Source organism: Dermochelys coriacea, chromosome 7 (genome assembly GCF_009764565.3).
Source record: "Dermochelys coriacea isolate rDerCor1 chromosome 7, rDerCor1.pri.v4, whole genome shotgun sequence".
Lineage (NCBI taxonomy): Eukaryota > Metazoa > Chordata > Testudines > Dermochelyidae > Dermochelys > Dermochelys coriacea.
The window spans coordinates 76,891,640-76,910,155 of record NC_050074.1 but is presented as its reverse complement, the minus strand read 5'-3'; the positions used below and the strand labels follow the sequence as shown (position 1 = coordinate 76,910,155).

At 39.6% G+C, this 18,516-nt stretch overlaps 1 protein-coding gene across 44 annotated transcripts in view; it reads left to right on the top strand.

Moving 5' to 3' along the window:
• Nucleotides 1-16,349, top strand: part of ANK3 (ankyrin 3) — a 540,818-nt gene extending 524,469 nt beyond the window's left edge. For 43 of the 44 annotated variants that reach the window (XM_043519064.1, XM_043519067.1, XM_043519066.1 and 40 more), the window contains 2 exons: nucleotides 11,179-11,264; nucleotides 14,969-16,349. In XM_043519064.1, the coding sequence (XP_043374999.1) occupies nucleotides 11,179-11,247 (69 nt within the window). In that variant the 3' untranslated portion in view covers nucleotides 11,248-11,264; nucleotides 14,969-16,349. Of the gene's footprint in view, nucleotides 1-7,772; nucleotides 7,857-7,978; nucleotides 8,039-11,178; nucleotides 11,265-14,968 lie in introns of all 44 variants that reach the window. The other variant, XM_043519053.1, reaches the window with a different exon arrangement.
• The last annotated feature ends 2,167 nt before the right edge of the window (nucleotides 16,350-18,516 follow it).

The window sequence follows — 18,516 nt, the reverse complement described above, 5'->3', positions numbered from 1 at the left end:
GGGAAAACAGGACTTAGGGCATCTTAGAGCTGCTGCTATGGAGTCATCCGCCCCAGTCTTTTGCAAAAATTTAATATTTGAAGGATCTTTTTACTTCACCTATTTCCTTCTGCTTTTATCCTCCATTTTACTCTTATGGGTCACAGAGACTCAGCTACACCCTTAGAATCATAGAATCATAGAATCATAGAATATCAGGGTTGGAAGGGACCCCAGAAGGTCATCTAGTCCAACCCCCTGCTCAAAGCAGGACCAAGTCCCAGTTAAATCATCCCAGCCAGGGCTTTGTCAAGCCTGACCTTAAAAACCTCTAAGGAAGGAGATTCTACCACCTCCCTAGGTAACGCATTCCAGTGTTTCACCACCCTCTTAGTGAAAAAGTTTTTCCTAATATCCAATCTAAACCTCCCCCATTGCAACTTGAGACCATTACTCCTCGTTCTGTCATCTGCTACCATTGAGAACAGTCTAGAGCCATCCTCTTTGAAACCCCCTTTCAGGTAGTTGAAAGCAGCTATCAAATCCCCCCTCATTCTTCTCTTCTGCAGACTAAACAATCCCAGCTCCCTCAGCCTCTCCTCATAAGTCATGTGCTCTAGACCCCTAATCATTTTCGTTGCCCTTCGTTGTACTCTTTCCAATTTATCCACATCCTTCCTGTAGTGTGGGGCCCAAAACTGGACACAGTACTCCAGATGAGGCCTCACCAGTGTCGAATAGAGGGGAACGATCATGTCCCTCGATCTGCTCGCTATGCCCCTACTTATACATCCCAAAATGCCATTGGCCTTCTTGGCAACAAGGGCACACTGCTGACTCATATCCAGCTTCTCGTCCACTGTCACCCCTAGGTCCTTTTCCGCAGAACTGCTGCCGAGCCATTCGGTCCCTAGTCTGTAGCGGTGCATTGGATTCTTCCATCCTAAGTGCAGGACCCTGCACTTATCCTTATTGAACCTCATTAGATTTCTTTTGGCCCAATCTTCCAATTTGTCTAGGTCCTTCTGTATCCTATCCCTCCCCTCCAGCGTATCTACCACTCCTCCCAGTTTAGTATCATCCGCAAATTTGCTGAGAGTGCAATCCACACCATCCTCCAGATCATTTATGAAGATATTGAACAAAACGGGCCCCAGGACCGACCCCTGGGGCACTCCACTTGACACCGGCTGCCAACTAGACATGGAGCCATTGATCACTACCCGTTGAGCCCGACAATCTAGCCAGCTTTCTACCCACCTTATAGTGCATTCATCCAGCCCATACTTCCTTAACTTGCTGACAAGAATGCTGTGGGAGACCGTGTCAAAAGCTTTGCTAAAGTCAAGAAACAATACATCCACTGCTTTCCCTTCATCCACAGAACCAGTAATCTCATCATAAAAGGCGATTAGATTAGTCAGGCATGACCTTCCCTTGGTGAATCCATGCTGACTGTTCCTGATCACTTTCCTCTCCTCTAAGTGCTTCAGGATTGATTCTTTGAGGACCTGCTCCATGATTTTTCCAGGGACTGAGGTGAGGCTGACCGGCCTGTAGTTCCCAGGATCCTCCTTCTTCCCTTTTTTAAAGATGGGCACTACATTAGCCTTTTTCCAGTCATCCGGGACTTCCCCCGTTCGCCACGAGTTTTCAAAGATAATGGCCAAGGGCTCTGCAATCACAGCCGCCAATTCCCTCAGCACTCTCGGATGCAATTCGTCCGGCCCCATGGACTTGTGCACGTCCAGCTTTTCTAAATAGTCCCTAACCACCTCTATCTCTACAGAGGGCTGGCCATCTCTTCCCCGTTTTGTGATGCCCAGCACAGCAGTCTGGGAGCTGACCCTTCTTCCCTGCCATTAAAAATAACAGATAAAATAGGAACAAAATGAATCATTATCCTTCTCACAACAAAGCAAACATAAAAGAAAATCAGAGCTCTCCGGAACCAAGAGTAACCTTAAGCACATGACTGCAGCATTGACTGTATAACCCCGTTTAGTTGGAGGTCCCTGAGAACACACACAATCTGTAAATAAAAGTTCAGAAAATCAAAAGGGCTGGTTGGAAGACTTAAAAAGAAAACAAAACACTGCTCACTGGGTCTCCTACCCTGGAGAGCAGCAAAGAGGATGCCAATTGGCTTTGGAGGGACTGCATTCCAGCTAGTATGGTAACAAAGATCCGGTTTGAAAAGCCAGCCAGCATTCCCTTCATTGTACTCTGGGGTTGGGGCAGTGGATCACAGCTTTGTTCAGTACAATTCCCGGGATATAACTGAGCTTCCATTAATGATGAATATACTATATAAAGTTTTTCTTCCTGCTTTTCTAAAGCTCTCCATTTTGTGACAGTGATTTAAACCAGTCATGGGTACAATAAAGCTTTATACAAACATGTTGCAGCAAGAAGAATCTACGCTTCACTTCTGCTGTGGATGCACCAGTTCTGTATTTTCAAGGCAAAAAGCAGCAGTTGTGGTGTGGTTATCTTATGTGCTGTTCTAACCCAATACCTCTTTATGTTCATGACAACAGCAAGTAAAACTGCCAGTGGGCAAGTTTTTCTAGTAAATGTCCTTCTTAATAACTACATCGGGCTAGAAAATTCAGTGCAATCCGATCTATCTCCCTATCTACTGTGAACCCCACTGTAATTTATTTTAACTACCCACAAGCAAGAAAAATCTGTGAGCTAGATTTCATCAGCACTGGCTTGCTCAGTATTCATTGCATTTATCATTAAACTGTGCTTAAAGGAGCATGTAAGTAAGAGCCCAAGATACCTTTGAAGCTGAATCATCTTGTAGTAAATGTCTTCCAGTTTACTGATATGTTGTGTTTCAAAGTTGATCACAGTAGGTGTCACTCATTTATATAAAAAAATGTAAACATACAGACAAAATTCCCACCTGTTTATGCAGTAAGAAAGGAAACAAGTATAAAAGCAACCTGAGAGCAGCTGGGCATGCACATGGCATCGTGTGTTGGTTACCTTTCCTATGAGCCATAATTTTTATGGTGGCGGTTATGGTGATGTTATTATTCATTATTTGTATTACAGTACTGCCTAAAGGCCCTAGTCGAGACTCCATTGAACTCAGCACTGTGTACACACACACACACACACACACACACACACACACACACACACAGCCCGCAGCAGCAAAATGCTTACACGCTAACTAGAGAGACAAGATGGGTGAGGTAATATCTTTGATTGGACCAAGTTTGGTTGATGAGAGAGACAAGCTTTCTTCTTCAGATGAGAGTTCTGTGTAAGCTTGTCTCTCTCACCAATGGTCCAATAAAAGATATTACTTCACCCCCTTTGTGTTGCTTGTATCCTGGAACCGACACAGCTATATTAACACTGCATACAGTCTAAATAGAGCAGACAAAGGATGGGGTAAGGGGAGGAAACAGAGGGTCAGAAAAAGGAAGTGACTTGCCCAAGGTCATATAGCAAGTGACCAGGAGCGCCATTTCAGATGTGGGGGGGGACAACTTTAACCGTGATTCCTGGAGCTACTTAGGCACTTGAAAACTCTAGTTTTTTTGACAGGAGCCCTGAATCTAATTCCTGTATAAAAGAAAGAAAAGTAAATAAATATTAGACTCACTCAGTTCTAATAACATGTTCTGACATCTTGTGGCAAGTTACTTAAGGGACACTGGTTAGGTTTAAAATTTTAATGTATATTCTTACTTTATTACTAACTCCGTGGAGAGAGAGACCCCGTCGGGACTCTTGGGTTCTATCCTAGCTCTGGGAGGAGAGCGGGGTCTAGTGGGTTATAGCGGGGAGCAGATACATCTGAATTCTGTATAAGAACATCAGAATGGCTGTACTGGGTAAGACCAATAGTCCATCTAGCCCAGTATCCTGTCTTCCAACAGTGGCCAATGCCAGGTGCCCAGGGGGAATGAACAGAACAGGTAATCATCAAGTTGCCCTGTTTCCCACTCCCAGCTTCTGACAAACAGAGGTGACAGACATGCAGAACAGTGTTGGATCCCTGCCCACCCTGGCTAATAGCCATTGCTTGACTTATCCTCCCTGAACTTACCTAGTTCTTATTGAAACCCTGTTATAGTTTTGGCCTTCACAGCATCTCCTGGCAAAGAGTTCCACAGGTTGACTGTGAAGAAATACTTTTTTTGTTTTGTTTTAAATCTGCTGTCTATTAATTTCATTTGGTGGCCCCTAGTTCTTGTGTTATGTGAAAGAGTAAATAACACTTCCTTATTCAATTTTTCCACACCAGTCATGATTTTATAGACCTCTGTCATATCCCCCTTAGTCATCTTTTTTCCAAGCTGAAAAGTCCCAGTCTTTTTAATACCTCCTGCTACTGAAGGTGCTCTATACCCCTAATCATTTCTGTTGCCCTTCTCTGTACCTTTTTCAAATTCAATGTATCTTTTTGAGATGGGGTGACTAAATCTGCACGCACTATTCAATATGTTGGCGTACCATGGATTTATAGAGAAGCAATATTTTTCTATTATCTATTGCTTTCCTAATGATTTCCAATATTCTGTTCGCTTTTTAAATTGCCACTGCACATTGAGCAGATGTTTTCAGAGAACTATCCACAATGACTCCAAGCTCTCATTATTGACAGGTTCAGCTAATGTAGTATGTATAGTTTGATTATATTTTGTATGTATAGTTGGGATTATATTTTGCCAAGTGCATTACTTTGCATTTATCAACACTGAGTGTCTTCTGCCATTATGATGCCCAGTCACCCAGTTTTGTGAGATCCCTTTGTAACTCTTTGCAGTCTGCTTTGGACTTAACTATCTTGAATAATTTTGTATCATCTGCAAATTTTATCACCTCACTGCGTACTCCTTTTTCCAGATCATTTATGAATATGTTGAATAGGACTAGTCCCAGTATAGACCTCTGAGGGACACCACTATTTATCTCTCTCCATTCTCACCTTTTATTCCCATCCTTTGTTTCCTGTCTTTTAACTGAAGTGCCCGGCAGTACTTTCAGGATCGTCTAATGATCCTTCATTTACTTTAATGATAAGTTTCAAAGTGGTAGCCGTGTTAGTCTGTATCAGCAAACAGAACGAGGAGTACTTTTGGCACCTTAGAGACTAATAAATTATTTGAGCATAAGCTTTCGTGGGCTAAAGCCCACTTCATCAGATGCATGCAGTGGAAAATACAATAGGACGATAGATAGATAGATAGATAGATAGATAGATAGATAGATAGATAGATAGATAGATAGATAGATAGATAGATAGATAGAAAAAATGGGGGTTCCCATACCAGCTCTAACGAGAGTGATCAATTAAGGTGGGTTATTATCATCAGGAGAAAAAAAACTTTTGTAGTGATAATCAGGATGGCCCATTTCAAACAGTTGACAAGAAGGTGTGAGTAACAGTAGGGGGGAAATTAGCATGGGGAAATAGTTTTTAGTTTGGGTAATGATTCATCCATTCCCAGTCTTTAGTCAAGCCTAATTTAATGGTGTCCAGTTTGCAGATTAATTCCAGTTCTGCAGTTTCTCATTGGAGTCTGTTTTTGAAGTTTTTTTTTGTTGAATAATTGCGACTTTTAGGTCTGTAATTGAGTGTCCCGGGAGGCTGAAGTATTCTCTGACTGGTTTTTGAATGTTATCATTATTATATGCCATTATGTGCCAGCAATGCCCCTCTGCCATGTACATTGGCCAAACCAGACAGTCTCTATGCAAAAAAATAAATGGACACAAATCAGACGCCAAGAATTATAGCATTCAAAAACCTGTCGGAGAACACTTCAACCTCCCTGGACGCTCCTTAATCGATTACCCTCAGACTTGGTATGGCAACCCCCATTTTTTCATGTTCTCTGTGTGTGTGTGTGTGTGTGTGTGTGTGTGTGTGTGTGTGTGTGTGTGTGTGTGTGTGTGTATCTTCCTACTGTATTTTCCACTGCATGCATCTGATGAAGTGGGTTTAGTCCACGAAAACTTATACTCAAATAAATTTGTTAGTCTCTAAGATGCCACAAGGACTCCTCCTTCTGTTTAATGACAAGCCTTTTGTTATCTTAATCACCCTGCCCCTGTTTATAAACAAACTCCCTGCCCCAAAGGCTGTGCTGCTCCCAGCTTCCCAACTCATCACATCTCACACTCAAACTGTTGCAGTTGAGAGCTCGGTCTGCGGCTAGGATGAGTAGACCTCCCCTAGGAAACTGGGGGTGGGGGGAGCTAGAGCCCTCCCCTGTATCCCCCCAAATGGCACCCCTGCAAGTGACCACTAGATTTGAGAATACATCCTAGGTCTCTTGTCTCTACTTCCCTGTCACTGGGCCACATTACTTGTCATTATGGATTTTAATTACTTTACGTTGGAACGGATGGCACGTTTTTAAAAAATAAAATGTATTGGTCTAAATGACAATTGCAAAAGTGCCCAGCATAATAGATCATACTATCAGTTCCCAGCTGGCTTCATCTCTGAAACTTAAGGGTATTGTTTCCCCTGTATTTCGCACAGTGGCTGGGAAATAACACAAATTTCAGTTCACAAAGTATTTGTCAAACCATTTGCCATCTCCCAGCCCCATGGCCACCAACACAGCAGGGAACAGTTCCTTGCTATGGGCATATCCTGCTTAAAAAGTCAATTCTGACATCTTGCCTATGAGAAGGGCAGGGGAAGAAAGATAACCAAAGCAAATGAAAGACCCACCAAGGTGGGTACTTGCCCTCTTGAGAGTGCCACAGGAGACCCATTTTGTCATTCCTCACTTCAATGTGCATCTTGTAATCTGATTTTGTAAGCCAGTTTTTTGATTTCTTTTTCTCATTAGAGCTTCACCACAGTCACATTGAGACTGGATTACTGTAGTGTGTTCTGCATGGAGCTCCACTACCAGTCCATCTGAAAACTTCCGCCAGTGCAGAAAGTGACTGTTTAGTTACTTAACCAAGTTTTGTGTAGGGCAGGTGTGGGCAAACTATGGCCTGGGGGCCACATCCGACCCTTCAGATGTTTTAATCTGGCCCTCGACCTCCTGCCAGTGAGCGGGCTCCGGGGCTTGCCCCACTCCATGTGTGCCATGGCTCCGTGTAGCTCCCGGAAGCAGTGGCATGTCCATCCTCCGGCTCCTATGCATAGGGGTAGCTAGGGTGCTCTGCACACTGCCCCCACCCCAACCACTGCCCGCACAGCTCCCATTGGCTGGCAACCGCCATTTCAACAAGATTTCATTTCAAATATTTTCTCCATTCTCTAAATAGAGAGAAATGTTTCTTCTCATGTGAACTTTTTGGTTGTTTGTTTGGGTGAGGTGAGTGCATTTTTCTTTTAAAATCCCGAATTTTACTCTCTGTACTTAGATTTTAGAATTCCTGTACATAAATGATTGGCACTTATAGCTTAATGGATGTCTGTTTAGAGACTACGCCATTGTGAACTCCTGCTTACATTGAACAGGAATCAGACAACAGCACTCTAACATTACAGAAAAATTACTTGTTGCTCAAGGAGTTTGATGCATGATTTAGTGCTTAAAAGAAACAAGTTAGAAACTCAGTAAATGCTTTAAGGACACCTTTCATGTACTAAAATACAGCTATTAGCATATTTATACAGACAGTGCTTTAAAGACACCTTTCACGTTATCCATGTGAGATAAATCCATTTGAACATATTTTATTACTTAAAATCCAATCTAGCATGTGTTTGTTGTTTGGAGTGGTGTGAAAATAAATGTGTGGGCAATGCAAAAATATAGGTTCTATTGCTAATCTTATAACACATTCTTTAGGGTGAGGAAGCAAAAAACATTCCTGGTGAATCAGTAACAGAAGAACAGTTTACCGATGAAGAAGGCAACATCATCACAAGAAAAGTAATCATGAATTACAGTTTGACTATTCTGAATCGTTGTATTCAAGTAACTACTCTTACCATGCTTTCTCCTTTTAGAATCAGGAAAGAAAATCGATACTTTTCATGTGTTGCTTCCTACAGGTCACCCGGAAAGTAATAAGACGTGTTGTTATCCCACATGAGAGAAAAGTTGGTGAAATGGTAATGGATGGGGGGGGCTACAAAGAAATAACAGTAGAGGAGGGTTCTGCTGACTATCTATAAAGCGCTACTAAAGGGCTGGAGGTTTGCAATTTAACATCAAGTCTTGGCAAAGAGAAGTGCTTGCATTGTTGACAAGCTGTGCATCTGGATGAAGGGCAAGGTTTTACCATTGTAATGTTTACTGATAGGATTCATTTTCAGAAAGATCTATTTTCATTGTGCTAGCAGCAAAAATCTGTTTCACACTAAGATATCAGGGTTTGTTTGTATAAAACAGTCAGTGCTTTTAAATTTAGGACTGGGTCTGAATTCTCGCCTTTGACTCCTCCCTCTCCCCAAAAAATAAGTAGTTTCATATGTATATTTTGGTTGTCTTTTAGCATCTTTACCATGGACCTGATGTGTGTTTTGTATCATCCTTCACAAACAGAAAAAATATTTACCTGTAGCGAACAGGGGACCTGATCCTGCAACCCCTTACTCATCTGAGTAATCCTTCAGTGACACAGCTCATGTGACTAAGTGGTTTCAGGATTCAGCCTGCCATGAACATGTTTGGATTTTGGCAGTGTGGAGAAGAGAACATCAGGCCAAATCCCAAAATCCTTACTCAGGGCCAGCCTCTCTGGAGAATAGAATGAAAATAGGGCTGCAAGTAGCTTCTGTCTGCCCTTCCATGCAGGAGCCAGTTCCAACTTCACTTCTTTTATGCCCTGAAGCATAAGAACTGCTCTTTCTGTGTAACCTGTAGGGTGCAAGTCATCCCAAAGTGACTAGGGGAGATGAGGAGGAGGGAAGCCTATTCTCTCCATCTCTCTCTCTCTCTCCTGGTCAGCAGAGCTGGATAGATGCGCTGAAGGCAGTATATTGCATCCCTAAAGAGAAATAGCACAGGACAATTTGGCTGTCTTTAATGCAGCTCTAATGCAGGACTGTTCTTTAAAGGTGCTATTGAGCCCTCAGCTTGAACTAAGACTTTACTCTGGAAAAACTCATTGAAGTTAATGGAGCTTTTGTCTGAGTAACAACAGAATCAGAATTTAGGATTTGGCTCAGAAGGCATAAGAATCACTGCTATTGTCCCTCTTCTGATAGTAAAACACAAGCAAATGAAAATAGAACAGAGTTGAACATATAAATACCCATGACCTCCTCCCCAGATGAAACTCTTCAGTCTTTTAGTCTTACCAGAAAAACATTACTGTTTAGTAAGGAAAAAATGGATTTGGAATGTACTGTGAACTAAATATGGGTTACTTCAAAACTAAAAATATTTATAATTAAATAAAGATAAATGATCCTTACTGGTGAATTCCACTGATGCCCTATATAACAAACACTTTTTACTCCAGTGTGAAATAGGCCCATTATTATCAGGGTATTTATTTTTAGATAAATATTGGGTTATTTTTAATTAATGTAGAATAGCTGCAGCTCTAGGTCTTGTTAGGGCTTTGATTTGATTATCAGTTAACAAGACGTCCGAAAACTTGGCTCAATCAGTTTATTAAACATAGATAAATCGACACAAACAGAGAGGATACCAACTCTTGGGAACAGGCTTGCAATGATCACAGCTTCAATTTTTCATCTGTGTCTATCCTAAAGTATGAAGTTAATTTGACTTATATATATATATATATATATATATATATATATAGTAGCCTTGTTTAAAGCAAGCAGAAGATTCGCACGTTAATTCCCCTTTTCTTATCTAACTTCATGCCTGTTTTTCAGGAATCAAAGACATCAGTCCAAATCCTCCCTAACATATTGTTTTCAGCACACAATAACATTCTGGATGTCAGTATTCTGTATAGACCATAGAGTCATGAACTGTTGTCTACTAATGGACCCAACACAGAATTCATAAATAACATTCCTTAACAGAACATACATCATACTTCTAACAGATTCTGCATGTACAAAGAACAAAGGCTGGAACAGTATAACTATTAGTAGATTTCCACAATAAAGCTTAGCATAGGCACAAAGAATTCTGCTCATTGTTCTACAACTTAACCTAAATACAATGCATTTTGGAAATATATATGACATTGGCTAATAGTCTGCTGTTTTAAAAGGCAAGAATCTGTAACCAACACTACAGTTCTGTCATGGAAGTCACAGATTCTGTGATTTCAAGAGATGTCAGCGAGTTCTTTGGCTTCATCTTCAGTCCCTCTCGGGCTAGGGCTTTAGTCTCAGGCAGTGGGCTCAGGCTTGGGCTTCAGCCCCAGCTGGCAGGGCAAGGGTGACCAGATAGCAAGTGTGAAAAATCAGGACACCTTTTTCTTTTCACAGGGTAGGAAGGGTACAATTGCATATATAAGACAAAGCCCCTACTATCAGGATGTCTGGTCACCCTAAGCGGGGCTCTGGCTTCGGCTTTTTGGCTTCGGCTTCAGCCCTGTGCGGTGGGGCTCTGGCTTCAGCCTGAGTTTACTAGGCAATTTAAAAGCTTCTGTACTGATACAGTGAAAACTGCATTACTGTGTGTACATATCCGTGATTGTCTACTGCACACGTCCTGTCCGTGACTTTTAATAAAAATACCCTTGACAAAATCGTAGCCTTATTTATGACACATGCACTGCTTGTCAGTTTCCTTGGCTTTATTTCTGCTGCTCTGCTTTGGTGGATTTTTTTGTTGGCTCTTTTTCTTCCTTTTTTCCTTTACTAACCTATTCACTTTAAAGCACAGTTGTTATGAGACATCATAATAACTATGGTTTAAATTTTCAAAAGTGGCCACTAATTTTGAGTGCCTGACTAGGATGCCTATGAGTCTGATTTTTCCAGAGATGCTGAGCACCTACAAATCTAATGGACGTCAATGGGAAGCTCAACCCTAGGTATTTCAAGTTTGGTACCAACAATGGAGGCATCCAAAATTCATGTCTATTTTTGAAAATTTAAACCTGTGATTTCTACTTTTAGATGATATTTCCATCCTGTTTTTGAAGCTCAGCAGAGTGGTTAACTCTGAATTGTGTGTAACTTTGAAATGAAGTGTTGATGTGATTTAACTGCTTTTTTACTTATCCTATTATAGCTACACAGGACCTGTTTGGAAAAGTTTTATAATTCCAAACGCTTTCTGCATATGTGTTAATGTGTGTACCTTTTCTTTAAAGCAGGGAGAAGGTTATAAGGTTAAGACGAAGAGAGAAGTCAGACATGTGGAGAAGAAGAGTTATTCATAACAGCAGAACAGTGAACGGTCAGTTTGATCAATATCATTCCATTGTTTAGGCCTAGAGCAAATACAGTACTAGTGCACCAGTTAGCACATTGTATAATCAATGAACTCTTTTGCCCCTGCATCTGTTTTAAGCAAGGAAGTCCAATATCAGGCCCCCATATTGCAAATACGCACAAAATATGTGTATGTTATTTTTAAAAACTATTTGTAGGAGTAGAGGTCTAAGAAACATACAGTTCTCAATTAACAAAATTTCTGTTAATAAAATCAGACTTGAATGTGAGAGGTAAATGACTTGCATACAAGTAAATGTAAACAGTATATCTTGAGTGAAGCACTTCTTTCAGTCAGACATGTGATCTGAATGTTATGAAAGCCAATGTCCTTGTAAAATTCAGTAAAAAGTCTAAATATACATCAACAAATAATCCTTACCAAATGTTTCCTATGAATTTTATGGATCCGCCCTTTACAATTATAACCAAACAGCTGACAATTTGTAGATTCTGCTGAAATAAAACCTACACCAAATTTAAATGGTCATTATTGCAATTCCTCTGTATTACTTCGCTAATTACAAAGCCAGCAGAATTATTTTGTCCAGAAATGTAGCAAACTTGATTATAAATGAAGAAAAGGACATTCTGTATGGCACTTTGTTTTGCTTCAAATGGCTGATGATAGAGCTTTCTTCAATCATGCCTTCCATTTTATGCATATACTGTACGAGGGTATTTTTATCCCTGAATTTTCCTTAGCTTTGTTTAGAGTATTTTTAATCCTTAAACCTACATCCCACAAGCAGTCTCTTTCCCTACACAGCCTGATACAGGATTGACTGTAGGGATACAGAATAGAATAAATAGTATCTGTAAAACTAATCCCAATGTTATTCTGAAGACAAGTTAGAGGAAGAATGAAGTCATCTCCAGACGGCCAGTGGTTCTCTGCAATGATTATAATGTACCCAACCTGAGGTTCACTAGCCCTGCGGCTTGTTCCTGTGAGGTCCTGGACAATTTAGTTTCAGTTCAGAGAGGCACGTGTGGATTTTTTAAGAATGTGAATAGTTTCATTGATTTCAACAGGACTATACACTCATTCTTAAAGTTCGTGATGTACTTAAGTGCAGGATCAGGGCCAGAGCACTCAGGATTTCATAGGATCCAACCTCTGAAGAGCAAGCATCTCAAACCTGACTACAGTAGAACCTCTTGGGAGTTACGAACACCTTGGGAGTGGAGGTTGTTCATAACTCTGAACAGAACATTATGGTTGTTCTTTCAAAAGTTTTCAACTGAACATTAACTTAAAACAGCTTTAACTTTACTGTGAAGAAGAAAAATTCTGCTTTCCCTTTATTTTTTTAGTAGTTTATGTTTAACACAGTGCTGTACTGTATTTGCTTTTGGGGGGGTGGGTAGGGGTTGGGGGGGGTCTCTGCTGCTGCCTGATTGTGTACTTCCAGGTCCAAATGGGGTGTGTAGTTGACTGGCCAGTTCATAATGCTGGTGTTCATAGCACTGAGGTTCTACTGTACTCACTTTCTCTTGGCACCTAATAACCAGTTACCAGCCCCCCAGGTCAGCCTAACACCATTTCTGAATTGACGTGTTTATTCTGAAACATCCAAAGTATGGTAACAGAACTAATACCACTTCACAGTGTGTCTGCAGAATGTATTCATACAATATTTAGGTACAATGAAAATGAATGTTCTTAATGAAACCCTTTCTCACTTGTGGAGTTTTGGCTAACTTACCACTCTGTAGAAAGCAAGCCAAAGAGAAGGACTTGATTGTTGGAAAATGTGCCCCAGCTAAAAGGTCTGCTCCCGTATATCTATCTAGGATCTAGGATTTTCCTGTATTAGTCATCCCTGTCAACCAGCAGATTAGATCTGTATGACAGTTATCCTTATGCACCTAAACCAGGCCCTTTGCCCCTGTAGAAACCAGTGGGAATATGAGGTTTAGAAGAAATACAGGATCAAGCCCAATATTCCTTACATGGTATGGGATGCAGCAAGAACCCGTTAGTGCGTAAGTGTGATGTAATGCTATTGCCATAGGATGAATACATAGCATGGTGGGGGTATTCAATTTTAAAAAAAATATTACCCTATAAAGCAACTTTTGCCTAATCCATCAAACATAGTCATTCTGACCTGCTTAGTGAGCCCTTCAGAAAATAAATCCACCCACATTTACTGTGAACGGTTATAGCTTTCCCACATGATTTCCAGTATGTAGTTGTTCCTAGCTAGAACCTGGCCACAAATTCAGAAAATAATGAAAATGGCCCTCTACACAGAGGTGAATTAATAATGTGATCTGTGCCCTGTGTTGACGTTCCATAATGAAAAGCTTGCAACTAGAAGAGTACAGATTAAGCAATATAAAATGTTAAGACTATTGAAAATTCAAACATTTAAATATTTTATTATAAACTCAAAACTGGGTTCATTTTCACAGATGGTATGTTACCAGGGAATTTGGATCTGGCTTTGAGCAAAAATAGATGAAAGAAGGGACTGGTTTTGAGCAAAGATGGCTTTCACATTGAAAATATGCAAAAATATGTATTGTTTGCAAGTTTTTGAGGCAAAAATGGCTTTTTCAACATTGAAAATAAAGCAAAATTTGAGTTGTGCATAGACATTAAATGCTGAAAATTTTCATGTGAAATTAAAATTGTGACTTTCACTGAGATCTTCTTGTACCAGCAAGACTTAGACCTTGGGCTTTCAGAGCAAGGGATAAATTTATGTAGACAACATACGTGGGTAAAGACACATTGTTTTACCATAAAAGGACAAAGAGAGTGCTCTCCTTTGGAATGTGCATGGACCTGTGACCCGATTAATAAACATGCTAGTCTCTGAATCCAACAGCCAGTGTTTAAACAGAGCTTAGAAAGACAAACAAGCTTTTCTACATTAAGTTGCTAGGAAGAATGGTTGGCTTCTTTCAGTTCATGATGTGTTAGCATGTTTTTATTGCATTTTTATCTGTCATTAATATGGGATTACAGCACTGTCATCAGCTGTGATGCATTTTCATTGCTCTTGTATGACAGCTTTAACAAGCTTCTTAGGTAGATGATAGTTACTATCACTATATGCAGAACTATATGACCATTTTCAAATAGGCAAGAGAGTATGAATTGCATTTCTTTCGTATCCATACTATTCTTATCCACCAAATTAAGACACATGGTGATATGTACATTTAATTCCTAGTCTAATCACACCATTGCCATAGGTAGCCTCATAAAGTCTTCCATTGCATGTAGCCTTATAAAGTCTGATTCTGCATGCCTTGTTCTCCTAGTCAGTGGGAGTTCTGAATGTGCAATGCGTGCAGGATCTGGGCCATAATGTGGATGACTGCCACACATAAAAAAGTGTTGATATTGGAGTTGCACTGTCATTCTGGAAACGTTGCTATCTCTGCTAGCATATATTTCTCAGACATTTTTGAAAAGCTGTTAAGTTCTTCATTGTAATTAAATGTAATGTGTTCCAAACATTTTGTAAGCCACTTCATCAGGAGTGTAGCATACCATATGTTGTTCATACTGGCAATTCAACTAACCTCATTAAAAACTGCCTTATTTAACTTTTTATTACAGCATACCATAAGATTCATTAGACTTTTTTTGTATTGCAAAAATGTATGAAAATGATTCTGAAACCATTTTGTGCTATCTTTTTTCCACAGGATTGTGTGCTTTTACTGCCAGTATTCTAGACAGACACTATGGAAGAAAAATCAACAGGAATTAAACATTCACTGATACAAGTGTGCGTGTGTTTGCTGCTTCCACACATTAACCGCATGGTCTTTATGCAAAAAAAACAATAAAAATTTAATTTAGCATGAGCCAATTTACAGAGCATGGAAATTCACTGTCATTCACAGGATTGGAGAGTGTGCAATTAACAATGCAGTGTATATACAAGATTGCCATGCTGTTAACAGCTTTATTTCAAGAATTTGATGTCATCATAAAAGAAATAAATTCCTGTGGTCAGAGGGGACATAAGAAGATGAAATGGCTAAACCATGGAAAGACACTAAAATTACTAAATCCACAACAGCTCGCCTTATTTTTCTTGGACCCAAACTGTCAGGGTATAAAACACTATTTGTTTCTTTTTTAAACATCAATAGTTTTGCTGTAAATAAATAACACTGTATAAATTCTAACAAAAAATAGAATGAATGTTGATAAGGCACTGCCTCTTAGATCACAAACAGAATATTGCAAATGCATCAAACAAAATAGGTGTCTCAAATGGCTACACCTACAAGGATATTCTGGGTGTATCTTCACAGATTCTTGTATATTAGCAATTATAATGTTTGTATATGCAAAAATGCTAGCTTGATTTTAAAAAAATCTTTAAAATCTGCTGCAAATTTAAATGATTCCCAAAATGAGGAATTCAGTAGTTCTGTGAAAACTTTTCTTCAGAGTACTAATATTTTGATGCATGTGTTTCACCTTATTTTGATTAAATCTTTTCCAGTTTTGCAAACACTATACTGCAACATAATAAATAGGATTTTATCTGTAAACACAAAGCCCTTCATCTAATATTTGTTGCTGTTGCCAATTTTTCAATGAAATGACCTAAAAACATACCATATACAGTAGTTGCATTATGGGGAGGGGGGTGTTATCTGTTCTCGCTTTATAATGGGGGTAATGCTTGCAGCTTTAGAACTGGGTTGGTGCTCTTATAAAGCACAAGTTTGGGATATTTTAAAATGAACCGAAGAGAAATTATTAGCTAATAGACTGGCAGCACGCTGTAAAATTATTACTGTATTGTGTACTGGCTATAAGATGTAGAATCTTTCAGTAAGCCAATCATCTGTAATCATTCTAGCAGTGTAATATTAGGTTGTTAAGGCTGCTGTGTTTTAAAGGGCATTTTTATTTGGGTTTTGGTGAAATACTTTAATTTGTTGATTATATTCATATGAAAACAACGTTCATTGATAATAGTTCTAATTACGTATGTATGAAAACAACATACACTGGATGATCTAGCTGATTATTTAAGCATAAAATAAATTGTGTTAAAACTCTTCAGTAATGTGTATTTTGAAGTATTATTACACCTTTTAAAATCATGTCTTCAGAATGCCAAACATTAATTATCCCAGCCCTTTTCACTTCTGTCCCACTCAGTTTGCTTTGTATGACACCAGTGAGATCGGCCATCACTTGGCATGCTTTGCCCAAGTGGACTAAAGAGGGGCCGTGTATCATGCATCACATCCTCAACTAAATTAGGCAAAGCCCTGCTACCTACACCTGTTGGATTATTCCATTTATGAAACACATATAGCACTAGGGAAAGGACTGTGTTCAAACAGGTGTTACTTGACCAATGTCACAAGTTAAAGACAAAAAGAAAAGGAGTACTTGTGGCACCTTAGAGACTAACAAATTTATTTGAGCATTAAGCTTTCGTGAGCTACAGTTCACTTCATCGGATGCATTCAGTCTCCTCTTATACATAACTCTGGTACCCTCTTTTACTCTATTTCACATAATCAAGACCCAATAAAAATACTACTTAACAAACTAGTTTCATTCCCAACACATCTATAATCACACTGATCCCCTGTAGATCATATACATACCTCCTGTACATTATATATATCATGGATCACCATAGTAGTGCCAGCATGATGGAATAAACCACCATGAATCTACAATCACTGCCCAATACTGGGTCCATCCTTTTGGACACTGTGTTACATGCCATCAATCAATTGACTCTATTGTTTGTGCCATTCTTAATTATTTTACAATAAATAACTGACCTATTTACAATATTCACATACTCCCTTTTACCTGGTGTAACAGTATTAAAAATGAGATATTTGTCACTAACTGGCATTACTGGTGTTTCATGCATTACACCATTTTCATCATCCTTCCAAATTCTGGGCCAGATCCTGTCATGGAATAAATTGGGATAGTTCCATTGACTTCAGTGGAGTTCTGCCAATTTACACCGGCTAAGGATCTGTTCTTACGTGTTTATAATATGTTAATGTTAGCACGTCAACTTATCTTTGTCAATATTTTAACATGGCTGGAAATTTTGGAAGCTGTGGCAATAAATGAAATGTTCTTTATAATTCTTAGAAGACATTATGTGTTGCAGTACATATTTTACCCCAGTCATGATATTTACTGCTGCCATATTCAAATGCCTCTGCTCATCACCCCAGTGAATTTGAAGGGTAACTATCACCTCCCTCACTCTGTTGAAGCACAAGTAGTTATTACTGAGGTCCACAGTCCTGTATGACTCTGTGATATTCCAATATCGTCATCTTCACTAGTCAGTAGCAATTTACCCACTAGAGCAAGGATTCTCAGACCTTTTCATAATGTAGACCATAGCTTAAACCATATCTGCCTTGTAAAGAGATTGTCTTGTAGACACTCCCACTCTCCTTCAGAACCATGCAGATCACTTGCCCTCTCATCCATGATTGTATGACATCCCTGAAATAACTACAATCATTGTTTACTTGGAAAAATAATATATATTGCATGCATTCTAGCTATCTTTTAATGCAATTTACAAGATGGAAACCAAGAAGAGAGCCAGCACATGACAGCCGTGCTAATCACCAGCAATCATGAGTCTGAGAACCACTGCACTACAGTTCTGAGTTCCTCTTTCTCTCTCTCATGGTAGCTAAGAGAACTAATGGCAATCAGGATTTTGTTTCATCCATGTCTTCTCTGCAGAGGCCCTTTCAGAGTTCCTATTTGATAGAAGAAGGGGCTTTAGTTATATTTTGTGGACAGAAGTTCTGTTTCCTGAGACAGATAATTATACAAAAGTATACATGTGAACCTAGCTGGACCTCAGACCAACAACAGAGAAGCTGGAAGCAACAACAAAGTTAAGAAGAAGCCAGATTTACAAGAAGGTTAGAACCGGAGCAGAGTTTACCAGAGCCCTCAGCCCTGTTTCTCTATTGTCCTCCACCTGTGTCATCATTTACACCAGGGCACAGTGAGTGGAAAATGCTACCATTCCAACTTCTACAGAAGATGCAAGACTGTGGAAAATCAGAGCTTCCTTTTGGGACAGCAACTGGGTGAAATTGTTACAGATTCAGTATGGTTTCTGAGCTGAATATGCAGCAAGGAAAGATTTTGTATGTGCGCATGCATACAGACACACAAATGCAATGAGAAGAATTTAGAAGAGAACTGTCAACCTGCC